This window comes from Leuciscus leuciscus (assembly GCF_965113295.1).
Source record: "Leuciscus leuciscus genome assembly, chromosome: 15".
Taxonomy (NCBI): Eukaryota; Metazoa; Chordata; class Actinopteri; order Cypriniformes; family Leuciscidae; genus Leuciscus; species Leuciscus leuciscus.
The window spans coordinates 41,894,599-41,914,754 of NC_138739.1; the positions used below are offsets into that span (position 1 = coordinate 41,894,599).

General features: G+C 41.9%; 1 protein-coding gene across 8 annotated transcripts in view; it reads left to right on the plus strand.

The window, feature by feature from the left end:
* The window catches only part of arhgef3 (Rho guanine nucleotide exchange factor (GEF) 3), a 63,415-nt gene that overhangs the window by 41,637 nt on the left and 1,622 nt on the right, over positions 1–20,156 (plus strand). For 7 of the 8 annotated variants that reach the window (XM_082139735.1, XM_082139736.1, XM_082139737.1 and 4 more), the window contains 8 exons: positions 7,950–8,057; positions 10,793–10,951; positions 11,818–11,880; positions 12,266–12,362; positions 13,154–13,230; positions 17,182–17,439; positions 17,969–18,139; positions 19,430–19,616. In XM_082139735.1, coding sequence (XP_081995861.1) covers positions 7,950–8,057; positions 10,793–10,951; positions 11,818–11,880; positions 12,266–12,362; positions 13,154–13,230; positions 17,182–17,439; positions 17,969–18,139; positions 19,430–19,616 — 1,120 coding nt within the window. Of the gene's footprint in view, positions 1–7,027; positions 7,399–7,881; positions 8,058–10,792; positions 10,952–11,817; positions 11,881–12,265; positions 12,363–13,153; positions 13,231–17,181; positions 17,440–17,968; positions 18,140–19,429; positions 19,617–20,156 lie in introns of those variants that run through there. The other variant, XM_082139738.1, reaches the window with a different exon arrangement.

Consider the following 20,156-nt stretch of genomic DNA (forward strand, 5'->3'; position numbering starts at 1 on the left):
CATAAAGGGAACTGTCCATGTAATCATTTTGCAAACATTATGGGGGGAGATACTTGTGTAATAATGTTCTCTGAACGTTCTTAAAAAAAGTAGAAATGTTAGACTAACAACATTTAAAGTTAGACTAACATACAATTAAAATGTATCAGAAAATCATTCATGAATGATGTAGTATTGTATAAATAACGTTTTTGTGCTAACATTTTGAGAATGTTATTAAGACCATGATAACTTTAGAAGTATGTAATTAATATGCCATACATTTGTTGAGAGAACCTTGCCGAAGTTCCCTGTTAGAAATCCTGAGATCGCCATGTTCATGATCACATTGACCAGACTGAAGTGCCCTGATGTTTGAAGTATTAATATTAGTTAATTCTGAGAGATGTCTGTGTGTGTTCGGCTTCTTCTGGTGTGTTTCTGCATTCTGCTCATGTTTTTGCTGTGTTGTGTGTCCTGAAGCGTCAGCAAACTGCATGCCTATCGAGACATCACAATATGCTGTGCTGATATATCTTTATCTTCCTCTCCTGTTGTTTGTGGTTTGTTTTTGAGTTATACAAACTTTGATTTTAGTGTGAAGTCAGCTAAACGGCTATAGTGACCCAAAGAGCTGATGTCTGGTTGTGATAAGAATGAAAAACATGACAAAAAACATGAAATTAAAAAATGACTGGAAAGCCATGGTCTGTGGTGTTTTGGGCATGTGATGATTATGAAAGTAATCTTTCTGTTGCCCTTCTGACTTGCTGATACAGCGCAATGTGCTCAATTTGTGTGATTTTTGTTGTTGTTTTTAAATAAATCTTTCAAGTTGTGAATCAGACTGTCTTGCCGTCTTTGTTCTGAAGCATGGACTGAATCTCATGAACTCATGAACTCATTCGCTCTCTGAATCGGTGCAGGTGACTCATTCGTTCACTGAATCAGTGCAGGTGACTCATTCATTCACTGAATCAGTGCAGGTGACTCATTCATTCACTGAATCAGTGCAGGTGACTCATTCGCTCACTGAATCAGTGCAGGTGACTCATTCGCTCACTGAATCAGTGCAGGTGACTCATTCGCTCACTGAATCAGTGCAGGTGACTCATTCGCTCACTGAATCATTACAGGTGACTCATTCGCTCACTGAATCAGTGCAGGTGACTCATTCGCTCTCTGAATCAGTGCAGGTGACTCATTCACTCACTGAATCAGTGCAGGTGACTCATTCGCTCACTGAATCATTACAGGAGACTCATTCGCTCACTGAATCAGTGCAGGTGACTCATTCGCTCACTGAATCAGTGCAGGTGACTCATTCGCTCACTGAATCAGTGCAGGTGACTCATTCGCTCACTGAATCAGTGCAGGTGACTCATTCGCTCACTGAATCAGTGCAGGTGACTCATTCGCTCACTGAATCAGTGGAGGTGACTCATTCGCTCACTGAATCATTACAGGTGACTCATTCGCTCACTGAATCAGGTTATCATCACAACCAATAGGTGTACGTTATTATAACAATGTGACCTCACATGAACATGTGAATAGGCTTAATAAACACGTGTTATCGGTGGTGAAAAAACAAGGTGCCGTATAGAAAACATTGGGATATGAAATTCTTGATCTTTACATATTGACTAATTGGATTGCATTGGCTCTTTTATCCTGAGTTTTACAGATCAATCTCTATACAGGAGTGTCAGCTCCGGATCACTTTACACAATGGACTGCATTGAGTTTGTAATGAGGCTTTAAAATCATCATTTTAAAATTGATTTTCACATGATTGGTACTGCATGTATCAGAAGATTATTACGGAAGACTTCGATTGAGGAATTTGCAGCTTTTCTCGCAAACTACAATTCCTGTTCATCAGTGAGGTGACAACCAGACCTGTGTAAGCCTAAATATACTCGATTAAATTAAATTAATTGAAAAGGGTTCTGTCCAAGTAGTGATAGAAGATAATAGTAGCTGTTCCCTGCTCCGGCGCGGTTAGCTACATGCGTACGCGCCCGCGCCCAACTGACCCGGGCTCTGGTCCACCTCTTCCAAGTGGCCAGGGATGGTTAAATGAACTAGAGTTCTCAACGGGTCGGGTCGGCCCGACAAACCCGACGGGACCCGCGGGTTCGGACCGGGTTCGGGTCGAAAATATAAGCAAATGACTCGGGTCGGGTGACGGGTCGGACCTCGGGCTTAATCTTTTCCGCTCAGTAAAAAAACAAAACATTTATTAATCATCGCTGCTGTTCACCGTAAAGAAAGTCTGGCTGCTGTGTGCAACGTGCATCATGGAGAGGGGCGGGGGCAGACTCCGCTGCGTGCACGCCTTTAGCCTGGAGAAGAAGATGGAGTTGGTGAAAAGTAAACTTGCCGCAGGTGAATTCACCGTCGCTACTACAGCCTATTTATATATTTAAAGTTTATTGTTTCAGTTGTTTGTATTGTTAAAAGGCGTGAACATTAAAGGTTGATTTGAATTCGCGTCTGCTGGTCATGATAATACGTGTATGAGAAAAAAAAATTCCGACGCGGCGTCGGGCCGGGTTCGGGCAGATAATTCATGTTGATGTGTCGGGTTACATCGGGTCCGGGCTTTAAAAGCCACGGGTCGGGTCGGGTTGTAATTTTCAGGCCCGTTGAGAACTCTAAAATGAACACGGTACGGAGCGATCACAATAGTCAAACAAACCAGACTTTGGGAGTCAAACGTGCTCGGGCACGGTTCAGATCGCCTAGTGTGAGTACACCCTTAAAGTGCCCCTATTATGCTATTTTAAAGGTTCCTAATTCTGCTCTGATTGGCCAGACAGCTTAGTCTGTTGTGATTGGTCTATCGCTTACAGTGCACTTTGGAAACAAAACTCCCATGACCATACCTGAACTTCAGCTCCGGAGGCTTCCTACAGCTCAGCGATTGCACACACTGTAAAGACAGTAACGATGGCTTTGATTTTGCCATGTGAATCTGAGCGTGAGTCCGAAGATGAAACATTAGATGAACTAGTTATGAACCTCCATCGCAAGGACGACTGGAGCGGGATGTTTCTCAATGATACGCTACTCAGTTTGAGGTTGTCGTGGAAATTCTTAATACGAATACAATCTGACTTCTTCATACGGACAATTTAAACAACTTCCAGTTGTTAATTATAATAACCACAGGATCTCAAGGTAATTCCCTGAAATCTAACCGTAGAATCTTGAGTACTTCTATTCCTCAGCTCACACATAGATGTTCTGCTGTTGTCTTCTGAGCATAGGATCTGTTCCTCAGCTGTGCACCATATTCCTGACACGACTCCCATGTTGCTCTTTGTTCACGGCCGGGAGACCACTGGCCACAAAAACCAAGTGAGTCTCCTGAATAGAAAGATACATGTCCATTTATATCATACAGTTGAGTAGAAATCAATGTCACTCAAGTCTTCTTCACTGTGATTTGTTCTGGTGATTGGTTTGTAATGATCTGAGCTAGTCATATGACTGTTAGTTCTACTGTGTTAAGCACTTTTTTGGGTAAGTATATCAGGACCTGAGCATCCTTAGTCTGCATTTCTCTGTACATTTAATGTTGAAAATACCTATTACTTCAAATATTTCTATCACAAGGTACATTATGAGATGTTGCAACTGTAATTCCTCACCATCAGCATTAACAAGAGTATGTTCATCAGCAAACCCATGTGTATATTTCTAATTTATTGCAGTGAACATGTGGAAACCGAATGAATAACAGCGCATTAGCTGAGCTCTAGAATAAAGTTTTTGTCCAGCTAAATTGTGGACAGTTGTGCTGCCGCTTTGGCTTTGTGGGTGCTCAATAATCATTTTATAGAGATAAGCAATTAAAATTCATAGGAAATAAGTCAACACAGGGGAAAAACAGCACAGAATAATGAATAAATGAACGAGTATGTGTAAATGTGTCCCACTTTGAGTTGTGAGGTTGAAATGAAATCTCCTCTGCCCTTTAAGCTGTCGTCTCTGGGATCGCTTGTGCTTTTCAATATGATGATTTGTCAGTTAAAACTCACAGCCAAAACATTTCATAGAGAAAACAATCCCTAGAAAAACGGATAATGTCCTGGTGGAAAAGTTTACGGGCATTTCCTTCAACCTTAAAACACAGTCAAATGTGAGGCGTTCTTCAAAAATGCGTGTAAAAACACATGTGAAAACTCAATACAGAAAATTACTTTATGTAAAATTATTTTAACACAGAACTTTGAGCCCTTTTTACAGACTTTTCTTTGAGAATTACATTTTAAGTCATCAATATTGTTATGAATACTTAAGACTCTTCAGAATTACAGTACAACCTCTTAAAAAATTCACAGAGATCCTTGACTTTTGGGTCACCCAGGGAATAATTTCAGTGTTGGTGGCGTTGGACCCTGATCAGTGAGTGGCCCTGATCAGTCGAACACCACTCCTCAGGCTTTCATCTTAATTACAGGAGCTCCTGTGAGCACATCTGCAGCTTCTCTTTGATTGAGTCTGGAACCCATTCCATGATGGGCTTGTCTGATCTTCTGGCATCCATGAGAACTGCTTTTAGTTTTATGGATGCAGTGATAATATTTGTTCTTTAAGTCATTTACTTTGTTCTAAAACCGAGTGATCTGCCTTCCTAGAGAGCGTTCTGCGGCATCACACGGACATGAAAGCTGTTCCCAAAGGAAAGCGAGGTATTCTGCCTTCTAAGACTTCTAAAGTCTAAAGATGCGAGGCATGATATATTGGTATCGGTCTTAACAGAAGTCATCTTCAACACAAGCAGTTTCTGTTGATCAACGCAGTGGATTTTCCTGACCCACTTGCAAGACAAAAGTGTTTTCACAATACAAATAGTTTAATTGTTTCAATTTAGCAAATGCCCTGTTATGGTGAAAGTGATTTCACCAAGTGCAACATCTTTGTTGATCCTGGAACAACAACCAATCAGATTTGAGGGACACGTTTACAGTTTATGTCAAGTTTGGGCTTACAACCAGAGTTAGGTGCTGCTTCCTCAGGGTTATTCATCTATCATTTCCCTCTGGTTTTAGGGATAAGTTATGGGTAGGGTTAGCTTTAGGGGGAATAGGGTTAGGACTACATTTTCAGACTGGAATGTTGTTCCAGGATCAACAAAATATGTTGACCAAGAAACGCATCTAACTCAGCAAGACTCTTGAGTGTGATGATGTCCATATGGTTGGGTATAACTTATAGTTTTGAATGCTTATATCTCCTAAATTAGAATCGTGTCATTGTTTTGGGACACACCAGCTTATTCATAACCTTAAGGCTAACATATTCATACTAAGAGCTAAAAAACTTACATTTTGATTTCAGGGGGCCTTTGAGACAGCATTTTAACCCTTGCTGAAAAATCAATCCCAGAATGCACCACAATAAGCTCACTGATGTTTAATTACAGTATGAATCAAGAGAAATAATGGCATTCACTCAATCTTACTATACTTCTGAATATTTGGGTAAATAGCCAGTATACAGCAAGGCCTCTGTCTAGGGTTTGGGACAGAGCTTTAGAGCACAATCACTGGGATCCGCAAGTGAAAATTATTTTTATATTCAATTTTAATGTCAATCAATTAACCTTTCAAGACAGAGGTACTATAAGCTCTGCGATGGTTGATTCTTTCCTTTGGTTCATAGTATAGAACACTTAATTTGATAAGAGATAATTATTTCCGAACTCAAGATGGCTGAAAATGTGGGTGATCACTGTTCCCCAGTTGTTGATTTGTCAGTATTGTACATCAAGTGTTTGTGTTGGTTTTAACAGAATGTATTAGTAGTTGTCTTATTTGAAGTATTGTATAGCCTATTGTAGAGACTTATGGAAAACTTTGATGTGGTGATGATTTTTAAGGGTCATTTTGTTGAATGTGATTGGCTGAATGGGGTGGTTTGGTGTTATGTAAGATCTATTTTGGGAAATCTGGGGGTTTTGCTGGCCAACAGTGAGATAGGAGACTGGAAGCACATGCTATGTCAAGATTGAACAAAGAAACGGTGCATAAGCAGTAATCTGAGCAGTTTGTTAGGTTAAAAGGATTCATGTTACAGCATAGAATATATTACTTACTAGGGGAAAAGCTAATGCACCGCTGTAATCACCTAATGAAGCGTGACACATGGACATTGATCCTGGACAAATCCAGGACACACACACACACACACACGTCTGGGAGGCATGATCAGATCTGCATTCAAATTGATTGAATTATCGTATGCTGGTGTTTCTTTATACATATCCTAATAATAATAATCTGAATATCCTGAAGGTTTGGCCAATACCCATATTTTTCATGCATCCGGCCGGATCAGGCTTTGAAACACAAAACTAGGACAAATTTGTCTCCAGAATTTAGATAAATTTGACATAACCTTTCTTTGTGGACATCTGAGGACATCTTCAATTAAAAAAATACAAGCAAATCGAGTGAGTGAGAGAGAGAGTGAGAGAGTGAGTGTGAGAGAATGTGAGAGTGAGTGTGAGAGAGTGTGAGAGAGTGTGAGAGAGTGTGAGAGAGTGTGAGAGAGTGTGTGTGTGTGTGTGTGTGTGTGTGTGTGTGTGTGTGTGTGTGTGTGTGTGTGTGTGTGTGTGTGTGTGTGTGTGTGTGTGTGTGTGTGTGTGTGTGTGTGTGTGTGTGTGTGTGTGTGTGTGTGTGTGTGTGTGTTGTGTGTTTTCTCCAGACTCTGATATGTCTGTCCTATATAGATATGATAAAGCACAGTGCTGATTGTGTTGGATTGTCAATGAACACACACTGAAAGCTTTGAAATGATAACAGTGTTGCTTGTCTTCATGTTTTGCATGTTCTACATAATTTCAGTCCTGAATCTTGATAGTTGTCTAGTAGTCTTGTTAGTGCTAGAAGAGTTGAGATTGTAAGGAATGAACATTGGGCTGAAACCACCAGTTGTTTTTGTGTCATAAAGCGTTGTGGTTATGGACATGTACAGAAAGCTCAACATCTCAGCTCAAGAGGGTCCGAAAATGTATTTTACAGTAATTCTGTTGAATAGTTTATGCTTACTGGTGAGGTTTAAAACAGTGATTCTCGACCAGGACTTGTGGATTGTGGCTGAAGGCGAGGAACTCTGAGCTCAAACGCGTACACACATGACTGATGGATGTTTTTATGCTATATCATCACAGACAGGCAGATAATCGAGTTTCCATAGCTAGAAGCATTTATTACACACACTTGCAAAGACAGAGTTAGTTTCACCCCTAGCATGTATCTTAACGCTGATGTCAGAGTGAATCAGAGACGTCTCCGCAAGGCAAAGACTCGCAGAAACCTTTCCTTCCCAGTGTTGACAGCTCTGCCTCTCATCACATGATGATCCAGAGAGACAGGCTGAAGCCTCAGGGCAGTGTGTGTGTTTGTGTGTGTGTGTGTGTGTGTGTGTGTGTGTGTGTGTGTGTGTGTGTGTGTGTGTGTGTGTGTGTGTGTGTGTGTGTGTGTGTGTGTGTGTGTGTGTGTGTGTGTGTGTGTGTGTGTGTGTGTGTGTGTGTGTGTGTGTGTGTGTGTGTGTGTGTGTGTGTGTGTGTGTGTGTGTGTGTGTGTGTGTAGGAGCCCAGCACAGGTGTGAGGTGTTCATCTGTGTGTGTGTGTGTGCAGGAGCCCAGCACAGGTGTGAGGTGTTCATCTGTGTGTGTGTGTGTAGGAGCCCAGCACAGGTGTGAGGTGTTCATCTGTGTGTGTGTGTGTGTGTGTGTGTGTGTGTGTGTGTGTGTGCAGGAGCCCAGCACAGGTGTGAGGTGTTCATCTGTGTGTGTAGGAGCCCAGCACAGGTGTGAGGTGTTCATCTGTGTGTGTGTGTGTGTGTGTGTGTGTGTGTGTGTGTGTGTGCAGGAGCCCAGCACAGGTGTGTGTGTGTGTGCAGGAGCCCAGCACAGGTGTGAGGTGTTCATCTGTGTGTGTGTGTGTGTGCAGGAGCCCAGCACGAAGCGTGTGAAGCCTCTGTCTCGAGTGACGTCTCTGGCGAGTCTCATTCCTCCAGTGAAAGCGGCTCCGCTCAAGCGCATCGGACAGACCCTGCAGGTACTGATCTACTGCACTCACTCTGAACTTCATCACAGTTACTAATGCTTCATCTTTGAAGGCTCTTTAGGATATGTGCTATTGTAATAAAAATAAATAAAATACTACATGATGTCAGTTTAATGTTGTATATTTTATACATGTTTATTGCAGCTCAGAGGTGCTTCACTTTGAGTTGTGCTTTCAAATGTTTGATGATTGATTCAAGTAAAACTCAATACAAAATATGACAAGGATTTAGGGGTGTGTTGACAAAAATTATGTTTCGATATTTTCAGAGATTTTGTGGATAATTAGATGATATTTTGCGTGTTTTTGTGCTGGTTTAGGCCTGTCATGAACAACTGACTCCCAAAACTTTTCATATTCTTCATATGCTGTGCAGTGACTGAAGTTAACTTTTCCACTACAAGGCAATATTTGCCCCATGGTTTCTAGGGACATTTCCTTTGTCTTACTCAATTAGAATAATAAGACACTGTTACTAATATAATGAAAAAATTAAACACAAATCCATCCTTGCACTGCAGAAGCAGTACTACAGCTCAGACGTGGCTTGAATGCATTTACAATGCAATGCCTAAATAATGCTTTGACATTTTTTTATTGAATATTTATTAAATGATAAAAAAAAAAAAATTTGAAATGATAAATATGCAACTAAAACCATCAGGCAAGTCTTAATGAATTGAGCCATTCACTCAAATGATTAGTTTAAATGACTGATTAATTCATAAGTGAATCATTGATTAAACTGATTAAACTAAATTGATTAAACTGATTGCAAAACAGTTCTGCTGTGCTTTCTTTTGGAAATTTTATTGACAAAATAAAGAAAAAAGACAGTATTGTGTCTTAAACGTAACTCAAAATGTTAACTCATTGTCAAGGCAAACTGCACATGTGATATTGCGTAACTATATCTTTTGATGTAAGACTGAAGTGGGGAAAACAGCCCAGTATAAATTACACTTTGGGGTCATTTTAACAGCACTAAAGTCGGCTACATCAGGCAGTGAAAGCGTCCACACTCACTGTGTTTTTTTGTTGTTTTTTTTTTGCAAAGCCAGTGACCTACTCCATAATGTCAGCTTCCACAACGCTAAAACAATAATTACAATATTATCGTAGATGATACAAATCACACACCCAGGCAAGTAATAGAACATAAAAACAACACAACAATGGGGCTTTTCATGCTTGAACTAGTTAACCCCGGGTCGTTCTAAACCCCTGGTCATTCTAAACCGCGGGTCGTTCTAAACCCCTGGTCTCTCTAAACCCCTGGTCTTTCTAAACCCCTGGTCTTTCTAAACCCCTGGTCTTTCTAAACCCCTGGTCGTTCTAAACCCCTGGTCGTTCTAAACCCCTGGTCTTTCTAAACCCCCCTGGTCTTTCTAAACCCCTGGTCTTTAAACCCCTGGTCGTTCTAAACCCCTGGTCGTTCTAAACCCCTGGTCGTTCTAAACCCCTGGTCGTTCTAAACCCCTGGTCTTTCTAAACCCCTGGTCGTTCTAAACCCCTGGTCGTTCTAAACCCCTGGTCTTTCTAAACCCCTGGTCATTCTAAACCGCGGGTCGTTCTAAACCCCTGGTCGTTCTAAACCCCTGGTCGTTCTAAACCCCTGGTCTTTCTAAACCCCTGGTCTTTCTAAACCCCTGGTCGTTCTAAACCCCTGGTCGTTCTAAACCCCTGGTCTTTCTAAACCCCCCTGGTCTTTCTAAACCCCTGGTCGTTCTAAACCCCTGGTCGTTCTAAACCCCTGGTCGTTCTAAACCCCTGGTCGTTCTAAACCCCTGGTCGTTCTAAACCCCTGGTCTTTCTAAACCCCTGGTCGTTCTAAACCCCTGGTCGTTCTAAACCTCTGGTCTTTCTAAACCCCTGGTCATTCTAAACCGCGGGTCGTTCTAAACCCCTGGTCGTTCTAAACCCCTGGTCGTTCTAAACCCCTGGTCGTTCTAAACCCCTGGTCGTTCTAAACCCCTGGTCGTTCTAAACCCCTGGTCTTTCTAAACCCCTGGTCATTCTAAACCGCGGGTCGTTCTAAACCCCTGGTCGTTCTAAACCCCTGGTCGTTCTAAACCCCTGGTCGTTCTAAACCCCTGGTCGTTCTAAACCCCTGGTCGTTCTAAACCCCTGGTCTTTCTAAACCCCTGGTCGTTCTAAACCGCGGGTCGTTCTAAACCCCTGGTCTTCTAAACCCCTGGTCATTCTAAACCCCTGGTCATTCTAAACCCCTGGTCATTCTAAACCCCTGGTCATTCTAAACCCCTGGTCATTCTAAACCCCTGGTCGTTCTAAACCCTCGGTCGTTCTAAACCCTCGGTCGTTCTAAACCGCGGGTCGTTCTAAACCCCGGGTCGTTCTAAACCCTCGGTCGCTCTAAACCCCGGGTCGCTCTAAACCCCGGGTCGCTCTAAACCCCGGGTCGCTCTAAACCCCGGGTCGTTCTAAACCCCGGGTCGCTCTAAACCCCGGGTCGTTCTAAACCCCGGGTCGCTCTAAACCCCTGGTCGTTCTAGGGTCGTTCTAAACCGCGGATTATTCTAAACTCTGGGTCGTTCTAAACCCCGGATAAATGGAATCCTGGTTATCTTGCTTCATGTTTCACATCTTATAAATTACCCAAGGTTAACCTCAGGATAGCCAGGATTCCGTTTAGCCGGGGTTTAGAATCCTGCGTTTCCCACTGTACATCCCTAATTCCCAGTTTTCCCGTTCTCCTCCCTGTTCAGCGCTCCATCAGTTTCCGCAGTGACTGCAGACCGGAGATCATGGCCCCGCGGCAGATCCCGCCAGCCGTCACCAAGCGCCGCGACAGCAAGCTGTGGAGCGAGACGTTTGATCTAGGCCTGGGACACATGCTGTCCTCCAAAGACATCAAGAGACAAGAGGTGACCTCACCACACTCCAAACCCATACTCGACTCTGATTGGTCAGGGCTGGATTTTGATATACTGTATTTCTCATCGTATTTGAGCTAAAAGACTGGTTTAGAAAACCATATTCAGTCGAAGAAGAAACTCTTGAATGTTGAATGTACCTCATTACAGGCTCTCTGTACTCTATTATCAATATTTCACAATTCTTGTTACACAGTCCTTTAAATAGAAGTTAATATAAATATCAACAAATTAATTTAAAACAATTGCATTTAGCCTTCAGGTACTTCTTAATTGAATTAACATATAATTAGCCTAATAACTGAATTGAAAAGGTTAATAACGAAAATCAAATGTCAAGCAACATAACAAATTAAAACAACATATCATAGATACTAATAAAGTAAACAGAGCTTTTCCTGATATACAGTAGTCAACATTTGAAGTGGATCAAAACCTTTCATCAAAGTTATACATGCAAATTGTTTGTTCGGATATTTGAGTAGCGCAGAAAGTAACAGTTCACTCACTCACTCAACACACACACACCGATTATATGGATTAAAACTAAATCGTAAATGTAAGTAAAAACATGAACTGTAACATCATTAATGTACAAGTGGATCCCTACATTATAACAGGAAAACGTCATGTGACGCACCGCTGCACTGGAGCGGCTCTAAATATGTGTCGTGCTGTTAAATGAAAGATAAATTATGACAGAACAATGAAATGAACAGTGAAAGTTACACAAGACATTTTAACAGGCATAATTAAGCATGAAAATGACTTTATTTATGAACGGGTAAATAACCAGAATGCCTTTCACTGAATTTCCTCTTTCTGTTGTTGTTTCTTTCCTGTCATGTGTTTGTCAGTCCATCTTTGAGCTGTCTCAGGGAGAACAGGACCTGATTGAGGACTTGAAGCTGGCCAAGAAGGTACACTTTGCTTTTCCCATCACTTCATATAGCATGAAGACTCTCTTTAGGGTCCAGTTTCACCCCTGGCTCTTTGGTTCTCCAGCACAGGGGTTCCCAAACTTCTTTTTGTCAGCTCAACGCCTTTGACATAAAATATTTCTCCTACCTAATATTTCCATAATTTAACACATTCTACATTTCATTATTTAAATGATAGTTAGCTTTTAATCAACTCACGAACTCTCGTTTGGGAAGCCCTGCTCTAGCATATGACATCATGTGGTGTTTGTTCTTACGATCTGTTATTAGCTTTACACTTTTCAGTAAGATTTCCGCAAACTTCCTCAGTTTTGCCCGAGTAGATTTGAATGTTTGAGCGTCTGATTGTGTTATTTCATCACAGGCGTATCGTGACCCCATGCTGAAGCTGTCGATTATGACGGAGCATGAACTCAATCAGATCTTCGGCACGCTGGACTCCCTCATTCCCCTGCATGAAGGTGAGCAGAAGAGGATGTGCTCGATCGTGTGTGTGTGTGTGTGTGTGTGTGTGTGTGTGTGTGTGTGTGTGTGTGTGTGTGTGTGTGTGTGTGTGTGTGTGTGTGTGTGTGTGTGTGTGTGTGTGTGTGTGTGTGTGTGTGTGTGTCAAAACCAGGCGCGAGACTGAGAGAGCTACATGGAGATACATGGAAAAAATATGCACCAAACAAGCCACTTTGAAATTTTGCTGTTTTCATGAATACAAAAGTTGGGTGACCCTCCTCCTAGACTAAAAAAATTTGGATGACCCTCCCCTCAACAAAGAATAAAAAGACATGACCCTCCCCTATTTTCCTCCGGTGGTCCGAATGGTCCCTAGCTCTTTCCAGAACCTTCTCCTCCTCGGCTCCTCTCTGGTGAATGAGCTGTTATCCTCCACCTGAACTGCTCAAACCATCACAACTTTCAAGAAGCAGCTAAAACACATAAATGTTGATCAAATCTCATTGATAAGTCGACATGAATCACCTAACATAGAGACTGTGTCCTTTCCCTGAATGACTAGAAACAATACCTTGATTGAAATATGAAAACATGTGCGTCCTGCAGTCCTGCAGAGTTTTGCTCCAACCCTGATCAAACTTTCCTGCCTGAAGCCTTCTAGTGACCCTGAAGACACTGACTGGCTGGTTCAGGTGTGTTTGATTAGAGATGGAGCTACAATCTGCAGGACAGTGGACCTCCAGGACCTGATATAGACCATGTCACGTGGTGGCAACAAGACTCAAGCTGTTTCTCTCTGATCTTGTAGATTTGCTGAGTCGGCTGCGAGAGGCCAGGAAGCCGGATGGCTCGACCGATCGTGTGGGCCATATTCTGGTGGACTGGGTAAGATCATCTCACTGCCATGCTGTGTTTCAGCCCTGTGTGATTAATCCCATTTTGATAAAACTCTTGAGCTGAAGGCTGAAATACACTACACAAGTCTAGATAAGTCTACACAAGTCTAGATGAGTCTGCACAAGTCTAGATGAGTCTACACAGATGAGTCTACACAGGTCTAGATGAGTCTACACAAGTCTAGATGAGTCTACACAAGTCTAGATGACTCTACACAGATGAGTCTACACAGATGAGTCTGCACAAGTCTAGATGAGTCTGCACAAGGCTAGATGAGTCTGCACAAGTCTAGATGAGTCTGCACAAGTCTAGATGAGTCTGCACAAGTCTAGATGAGTCTGCACAAGTCTAGATGAGTCTGCACAAGTCTAGATGAGTCTACACAGATGAGTCTACACAAGTCTAGATGAGTCTACACAAGTCTAGATGAGTCTACACAGATGAGTCTGCACAAGTCTAGATGAGTCTGCACAAGTCTAGATGAGTCTGCACAAGTCTAGATGAGTCTGCACAAGTCTAGATGAGTCTACACAAGTCTAGATGAGTCTGCACAGATGAGTCTACACAGATGAGTCTGCACAAGTCTAGATGAGTCTGCACAAGGCTAGATGAGTCTGCACAAGGCTAGATGAGTCTGCACAAGTCTAGATGAGTCTGCACAAGTCTAGATGAGTCTACACAGATGAGTCTACACAAGTCTAGATGAGTCTACACAAGTCTAGATGAGTCTACACAGATGAGTCTACACAAGTCTAGATGAGTCTGCACAAGTCTAGATGAGTCTGCACAAGTCTAGATGAGTCTACACAAGTCTAGATGAGTCTGCACAAGTCTAGATGAGTCTACACAAGTCTAGATGAGTCTGCACAAGTCTAGATGAGTCTGCACAAGTAGATGAGTCTGCACAAGTCTAGATGAGTCTACACAAGTCTAGATGAGTCTACACAGATGAGTCTACACAAGTCTAGATGAGTCTGCACAAGTCCAGATGAGTCTGCACAAGTCCAGATGAGTCTGCACAAGTCCAGATGAGTCTACACAATGAGTCTACACAAGTCCAGATGAGTCTACACAAGTCCAGATGAGTCTACACAAGTCCAGATGAGTCTACACAAGTCTAGATGAGTCTACACAAGTCTAGATGAGTCTACACTATTTGCCATTTCAGACACACTCTATCCAGTCGCAGGATATCAAGCATGTTTGATATTTTGAGCGCATATTGTTTTCATTTGTCACTCAAGAATCAAGGTACATGTTTTTTTGATGTGTTTGAAACAAGTTGAAAGTCTGGTAGTGTGTGATCCTCAGTCCTTTAGTGTATGATGCCCAGTTTTTCTCTGTAACCGTTTATAAAACATTTCTCTCATCATTGGCTAATAATGTATAGTCTCATGAATAAATTCTGCACATTTGTATTTTTCTACAGCACAAATGATAGATATTTATAGAAGAAAAAAAAGCATTTTGATTTTCTTGGAGTTTTTTTTTTTTTTAGCATTTAGGCTGAATCCCAATTCTCTGTCTTACCCCTTCCCCTTACCCCTTCCCCTTAGTTTTGCTCGTTCACGTGAGAGTAAGGGCTATCCCAATTCTCATTTTGATCAAGGGGTAGGGCTAAGGGGAAGGGGTAGATACCCCTTAAAACCAAGAATTTTCGCGAGCTTACTTGAAACCAAGGGGTACCCAGAATGCACTGCGCAACCGGCAACAAAGGCGGGCATACCATCAAGAAAGTCTCATTTTCGGCTTAAATGATTGATTGAAAAATTATGACAGTCGTGTTTTGTACTCTACACAGTCATGTACATATATATTTGCAACCATGTTGTTAACTGAAACGTTTTTAAAAATCGCTGGTCTGCTACGCTAGGCTATGCTAACGATACATTGCTGGTTTGCACAATCAGTCCCGCATTTCTCTGACTAATGTCCGGGATTCGGCTTTTGTTTTCTACAGTCGCCATTCATTATGTGTAACGTTTCATTATTTGACACTGACACGTATGTGCCAGCTTTGCAGGTCATGTATTCAGCTTCAAACGGATCCCGACTGATACGAAAACACAGGAATTTAAGCAATGCTAAAACGCACATAAACCGATCACTTGTTTAGCGTTCATGTACGTTAAACACTACATTCAGATTCAACGGTTTGAATGAATTCAGTCCGGTTGAAACAACACTCTCTGTGCATAATGAATAGCGACGGCAGAAAGCAAAAGCCGAATCCCGGACATTTTTGGGTGATCCCGAAATCCAGGCGACATGTCCGGGAAAAAGATACGTGCTTAACATATTGTAACGCGTTGTGTTAGGAGGGAAACAAAATAAGGATAGCTCGCAGCTGAAGTATTAGGCCAGACAGACTCACGGAGGCGATTATTCACTCGCAATTTATTGACAAATCAAACTCCTGCAACTGTCTGCCACACGCTCCACCTTGACTTCCACAGCGTCACTCAATAAAACAAAGCAAGAATAATGAGCATCAACACAGAAATGACCCACATACATGGGGTTGTTCGAGTCGCACGGCACAATACCATTACAGCCTGTTCAACAGAGAGCGCGCAGCTCTTAAAGGGGCCATACTTATTTCCACTCGTTACAATATACTGTCCTGTATCACACAGGGACGCCGGAGTATGATGTATGATGACGTAACCAAGTGGCGTCTCATTTCATAGGGGTATGTTTTCAACCCTAGCGCTTACCACTCGGTTTCGAGGGACAAGGGCTAGGGGTAAGACGAAGGGGTAGGGGTAGGGGAAGGGGTAAGACAGAGAATTGGGATTCAGCCTTAGTTGAGTAACCAGAAAAACCCTTGGTTACACAATCGTCATGTAAAATGGTTTATGATTTGAGATTGATGCTATGCGTTCGCTGAGGGAAATGTTTGGATCAGACGCGAGCAGGACCGTGTTCTTCAGAAGCTCATTGGTCACTGTCTTGACCTTACCTGGCTCTGATATTATCAGACAGAACATTGGTTCATTTCTAGTCATTAGACCATGAACTCCGTGGGAAGTTGGGTTAACATGGTTGTTAATGTTCCCCGCTGAGAGACACCGATGTGCTCACTATAAGTTTACATGTGCTAGTTTTCAGATTCTGAAATTTCTGTTTATATGAACCCTAAACATTCAAATCCGATTTACGTATCCAATTCACATGTGCATTACGGCGCATTTATAACTGGAGAAAGTCACCGCAGTGATGTCACTGGAGCTACCGTGAGTATAATTGTCATCTTTGCCCTGATGACCTATCTATAAAGTAAGCAGATGTTTGTCAAGAAGAGATTTTTAGCAAATATTTTGTAAATATTCAGTCTTCTCCACTGACCAGTTCATAAGACACGAGGCATAAATAAACATATGCATCTTCCTAAACATAAGCATCATGAAATTTCTGGTATTTTTTAATATCAATGGCAGATTTAAGCTTTTATGTTGTTTTATTTTATTTGTTTTACTCTGATTATTTCAGGTCTACACCACCCTTTCAATCTGGTCAAAAAAATAAATCAGATTGAGCTCAATCAGGTCTTTACATGAAGGATTTTGAGGCATCAGTCCCACTATAAACTGATTATTTGGGTTCATGTAAATGTAGCTAATGACTCCCAGCTATGTGAATGAGGCTAGCAACTGCTAATCGGCTGGAGAATTGGCTAACTAGTCAGACGCCAGCACTAAGTGTGCAGCCAGTCTGAGTGCATCGACTCCGTATCGTTTGGGAAGTTTTAAATTAAACTTAAGTTAAGATAGCTTGTGAAATGGTAGTTAGTTACACTGCCTGTTAGTAACATAAAGCTAACTACATTGAATCTTACCACTGTAATTTATATTAGCATCAAAACCTCAGTGATGAACAGGCTCCAGGCGCAGGATTGGACCCCCGTTCATGAAAATGTGTCTTTCTGTCTCTCTGTAGCTGCCTTGTCTTGACACCTACAACAGCTACTGCAGTAACCAGGTGGCAGCCAAAGCCCTGCTGGACCATAAGAAGCAGGACCCTCGGGTGCAGGACTTCCTCCAGCGCTGCCTGGAGTCGCCCTTCAGCCGCAAACTGGACCTGTGGAGCTTCCTGGACGTCCCGCGCAGTCGACTGGTGAAGTACCCGCTGCTGCTCCGAGAGATCCTCAAACACACACCCAACGCCCACCCCGACCAGCAGCACCTGGAGGAAGCTGTGAGTTACTGCAGAGTCCTCTTACACACAAACTCTTTAAAGGTGCACTGTGTACGTTTTAGTGGCATCTAGTGGTGAGGTGGTGAATTGCACCCAACAGAAGTTACGGTGGCCGACAGGAAGTGATGTCGTCGTCTGAGACAGCAGAGTAGCCAGTTCAGCAATGAGGTTTATTTACAGCTGGTGTTTCTGACGTCACAAACTACCGTGTAACCAATCAGATCAACGTGTGTGGAGGTGGGGCTCATTTGCATATTCATAGAACCGCGCATACTAAATGAGGCAAGGGTGTCGAGTTACAGTCAAGATATTTTAAGGCACAAAGAAACTTTTTTCAAGGAAAAAACTTTTAAATATGTAATTTTGGTGATCAAAGATGAGTTTTAAAGGAGACAATTATTGACTACAGGGGGACTTTAGCCTCTGGCGGCCATGTTTTTAGTTCACAGCTGTGAGATGCTCAATCTAATGGTGTCTCACACCTGTGGCCTAATGGTCTCTTTTCTGTTCTGCTCTTTGGCTTTCATAGATTAACATGATCCAGAGCATCGTGGCCGATATTAACACACAGACGGGAGAGTCGGAGTGCCGCTTCTACAAGGAACGCTTGCTGTATCTGGAAAGTGGCCAGAAAGATCTATTGATCGACAGCTCGCGGATCCTCAGCTGCCACGGGGAACTCAAGAACAACAGAGGAGCCGTAAGAACTTCTAGCATTGTTTTAGTCACTTGTCATTCAGGTGATTTGTGGAAAAAACGACCCCCAAAATCTTTGTCTTTACATTCCTGAAGAGCCGAATTTTTCCAGGATAGTGGCATAAAATCTGAAAAATATTATAAAACATGTATTATAAATTTATGTTTGGTTTGATTTGTAAACAAGATAGTGTATAAAATGATAAGTAGTCGCAATTACTATTTTTATTTTTTATTTTTTATTCCGTGGCGTAAATAGGCTTTCGTAGATGAAGTGACCCTTTTAAGACCTCTCAAAGTTTTGATAATTTTCTTAGGGATATCTGAAGAGCCTTCAAATAAAGTGGGTTTCAAATCAAAGATTATTCTCTCATGTAAAGGCTTGTGTTCATTTGCTTTATTGGATGGAAAACCTGAAAAATTTGGAGTGGTACGTTTCTATCTTTTCAGCTTCCATGCTTTTTAATGTAAATACTTCATATTTTTATATACTTCAAATACTTTTTTATACTTTTAAATACTTCATACACAGCACGTTTGAGCTTCTGCAAGAACCACTGAGGTTCATTCTCGTGTTACGCAGCACGTTTGAGCTTCAGCAAGAACCAATGAGGTTCATTCTCATGTTACGCAGCACGTTTGAGCTTCAGCAAGAACCAATGAGGTTCATTCTCGTGTTACGCAGCACGTTTGAGCTTCAGCAAGAACCAATGAGGTTCAGTCTCGTGTTACGCAGCACGTTTGAGCTTCAGCAAGAACCAATGAGGTTCATTCTCGTGTTACGCAGCACGTTTGAGCTTCAGCAAGAACCAATGAGGTTCATTCTCATGTTACGCAGCACGTTTGAGCTTCAGCAAGAACCAATGAGGTTCATTCTCGTGTTACGCAGCACGTTTGAGCTTCAGCAAGAACCAATGAGGTTCAGTCTCGTGTTACGCAGCACGTTTGAGCTTCAGCAAGAACCAATGAGGTTCATTCTCGTGTTACGCAGCACGTTTGAGCTTCAACAAGAACCAATCAGGCTCATTCTCGTGTTACGCAGCACATTTGAGCTTCAACAAGAACCAATCAGGTTCATTCACGTGTTACGCAGCGCTTTTGTGCTTCCGCAAAAAAACAAAGATCTTCATGTTCCGAAGATAAATGAAAGTCTTATGGGTTCTGAAGGACATAAGGGTGTGGGTGATGACAATTTTGAGTGAACTAACCCTTAGTGATTAAACGTGCATCAAACATTATTAAAGAATTGTACTCTGTAACAAACCAAAGTCTCTCTCACTCTCTCGTTCTGCAGAAGCTGCATGTGTTCCTGTTTCAGGACGTGTTGGTGATCACACGGGCCGTTACCCAGAATGAGCAGCTGTGGTATCAGCTCTACCGGCAGCCGATCCCTGTGAGAGAGCTGGAGTGGGAAGACCTGCAGGACGGAGAGATGCGCCTGGGCGGCTCCATCAGAGGGGCCTTCAGCAACCATGAGCGGAGTGAGTCCGAAATTCAGCACATTTCATCAAAAGTGACAAAAATTGCCAGGCACACTACCAGTCAAAAGTTTTGGATCGGTAAGATTTTTAATCTTTTTAAAAGAAGTCTCTTCTGCTCACCAAGGCTGCATTTATTTGATTAAAAATACCACACAAAAAAAACTGTAATATTGTTTAATATTATGACCATTTAAAATAACGGTTATCTATTTTAATATATTTTAAAGTGTAATGTATTCCTGTGATCAAAGCTGAATTTTCAGCATCATTACTCCAGTCTTCAGTGTCACATGATCCTTCACAAATCATTCTGATATGTGGATATGATGCTCAACAAACATTCATTCTTATTATCAGTGTTGAAAACAGTTGTGTACAATTTATTTTCAGGATTCTTTGATGAATAGAAAGTTCAAAAGAACAACATTTATTTGAAATAGAATCTTTAATAACATTATGAATGTCTTTATTGTAACTTTTGATCAATTTAATTTATCTTTGATGAATAAAAGTATTGATTTCTTTTTTTTTTTTTGGTAT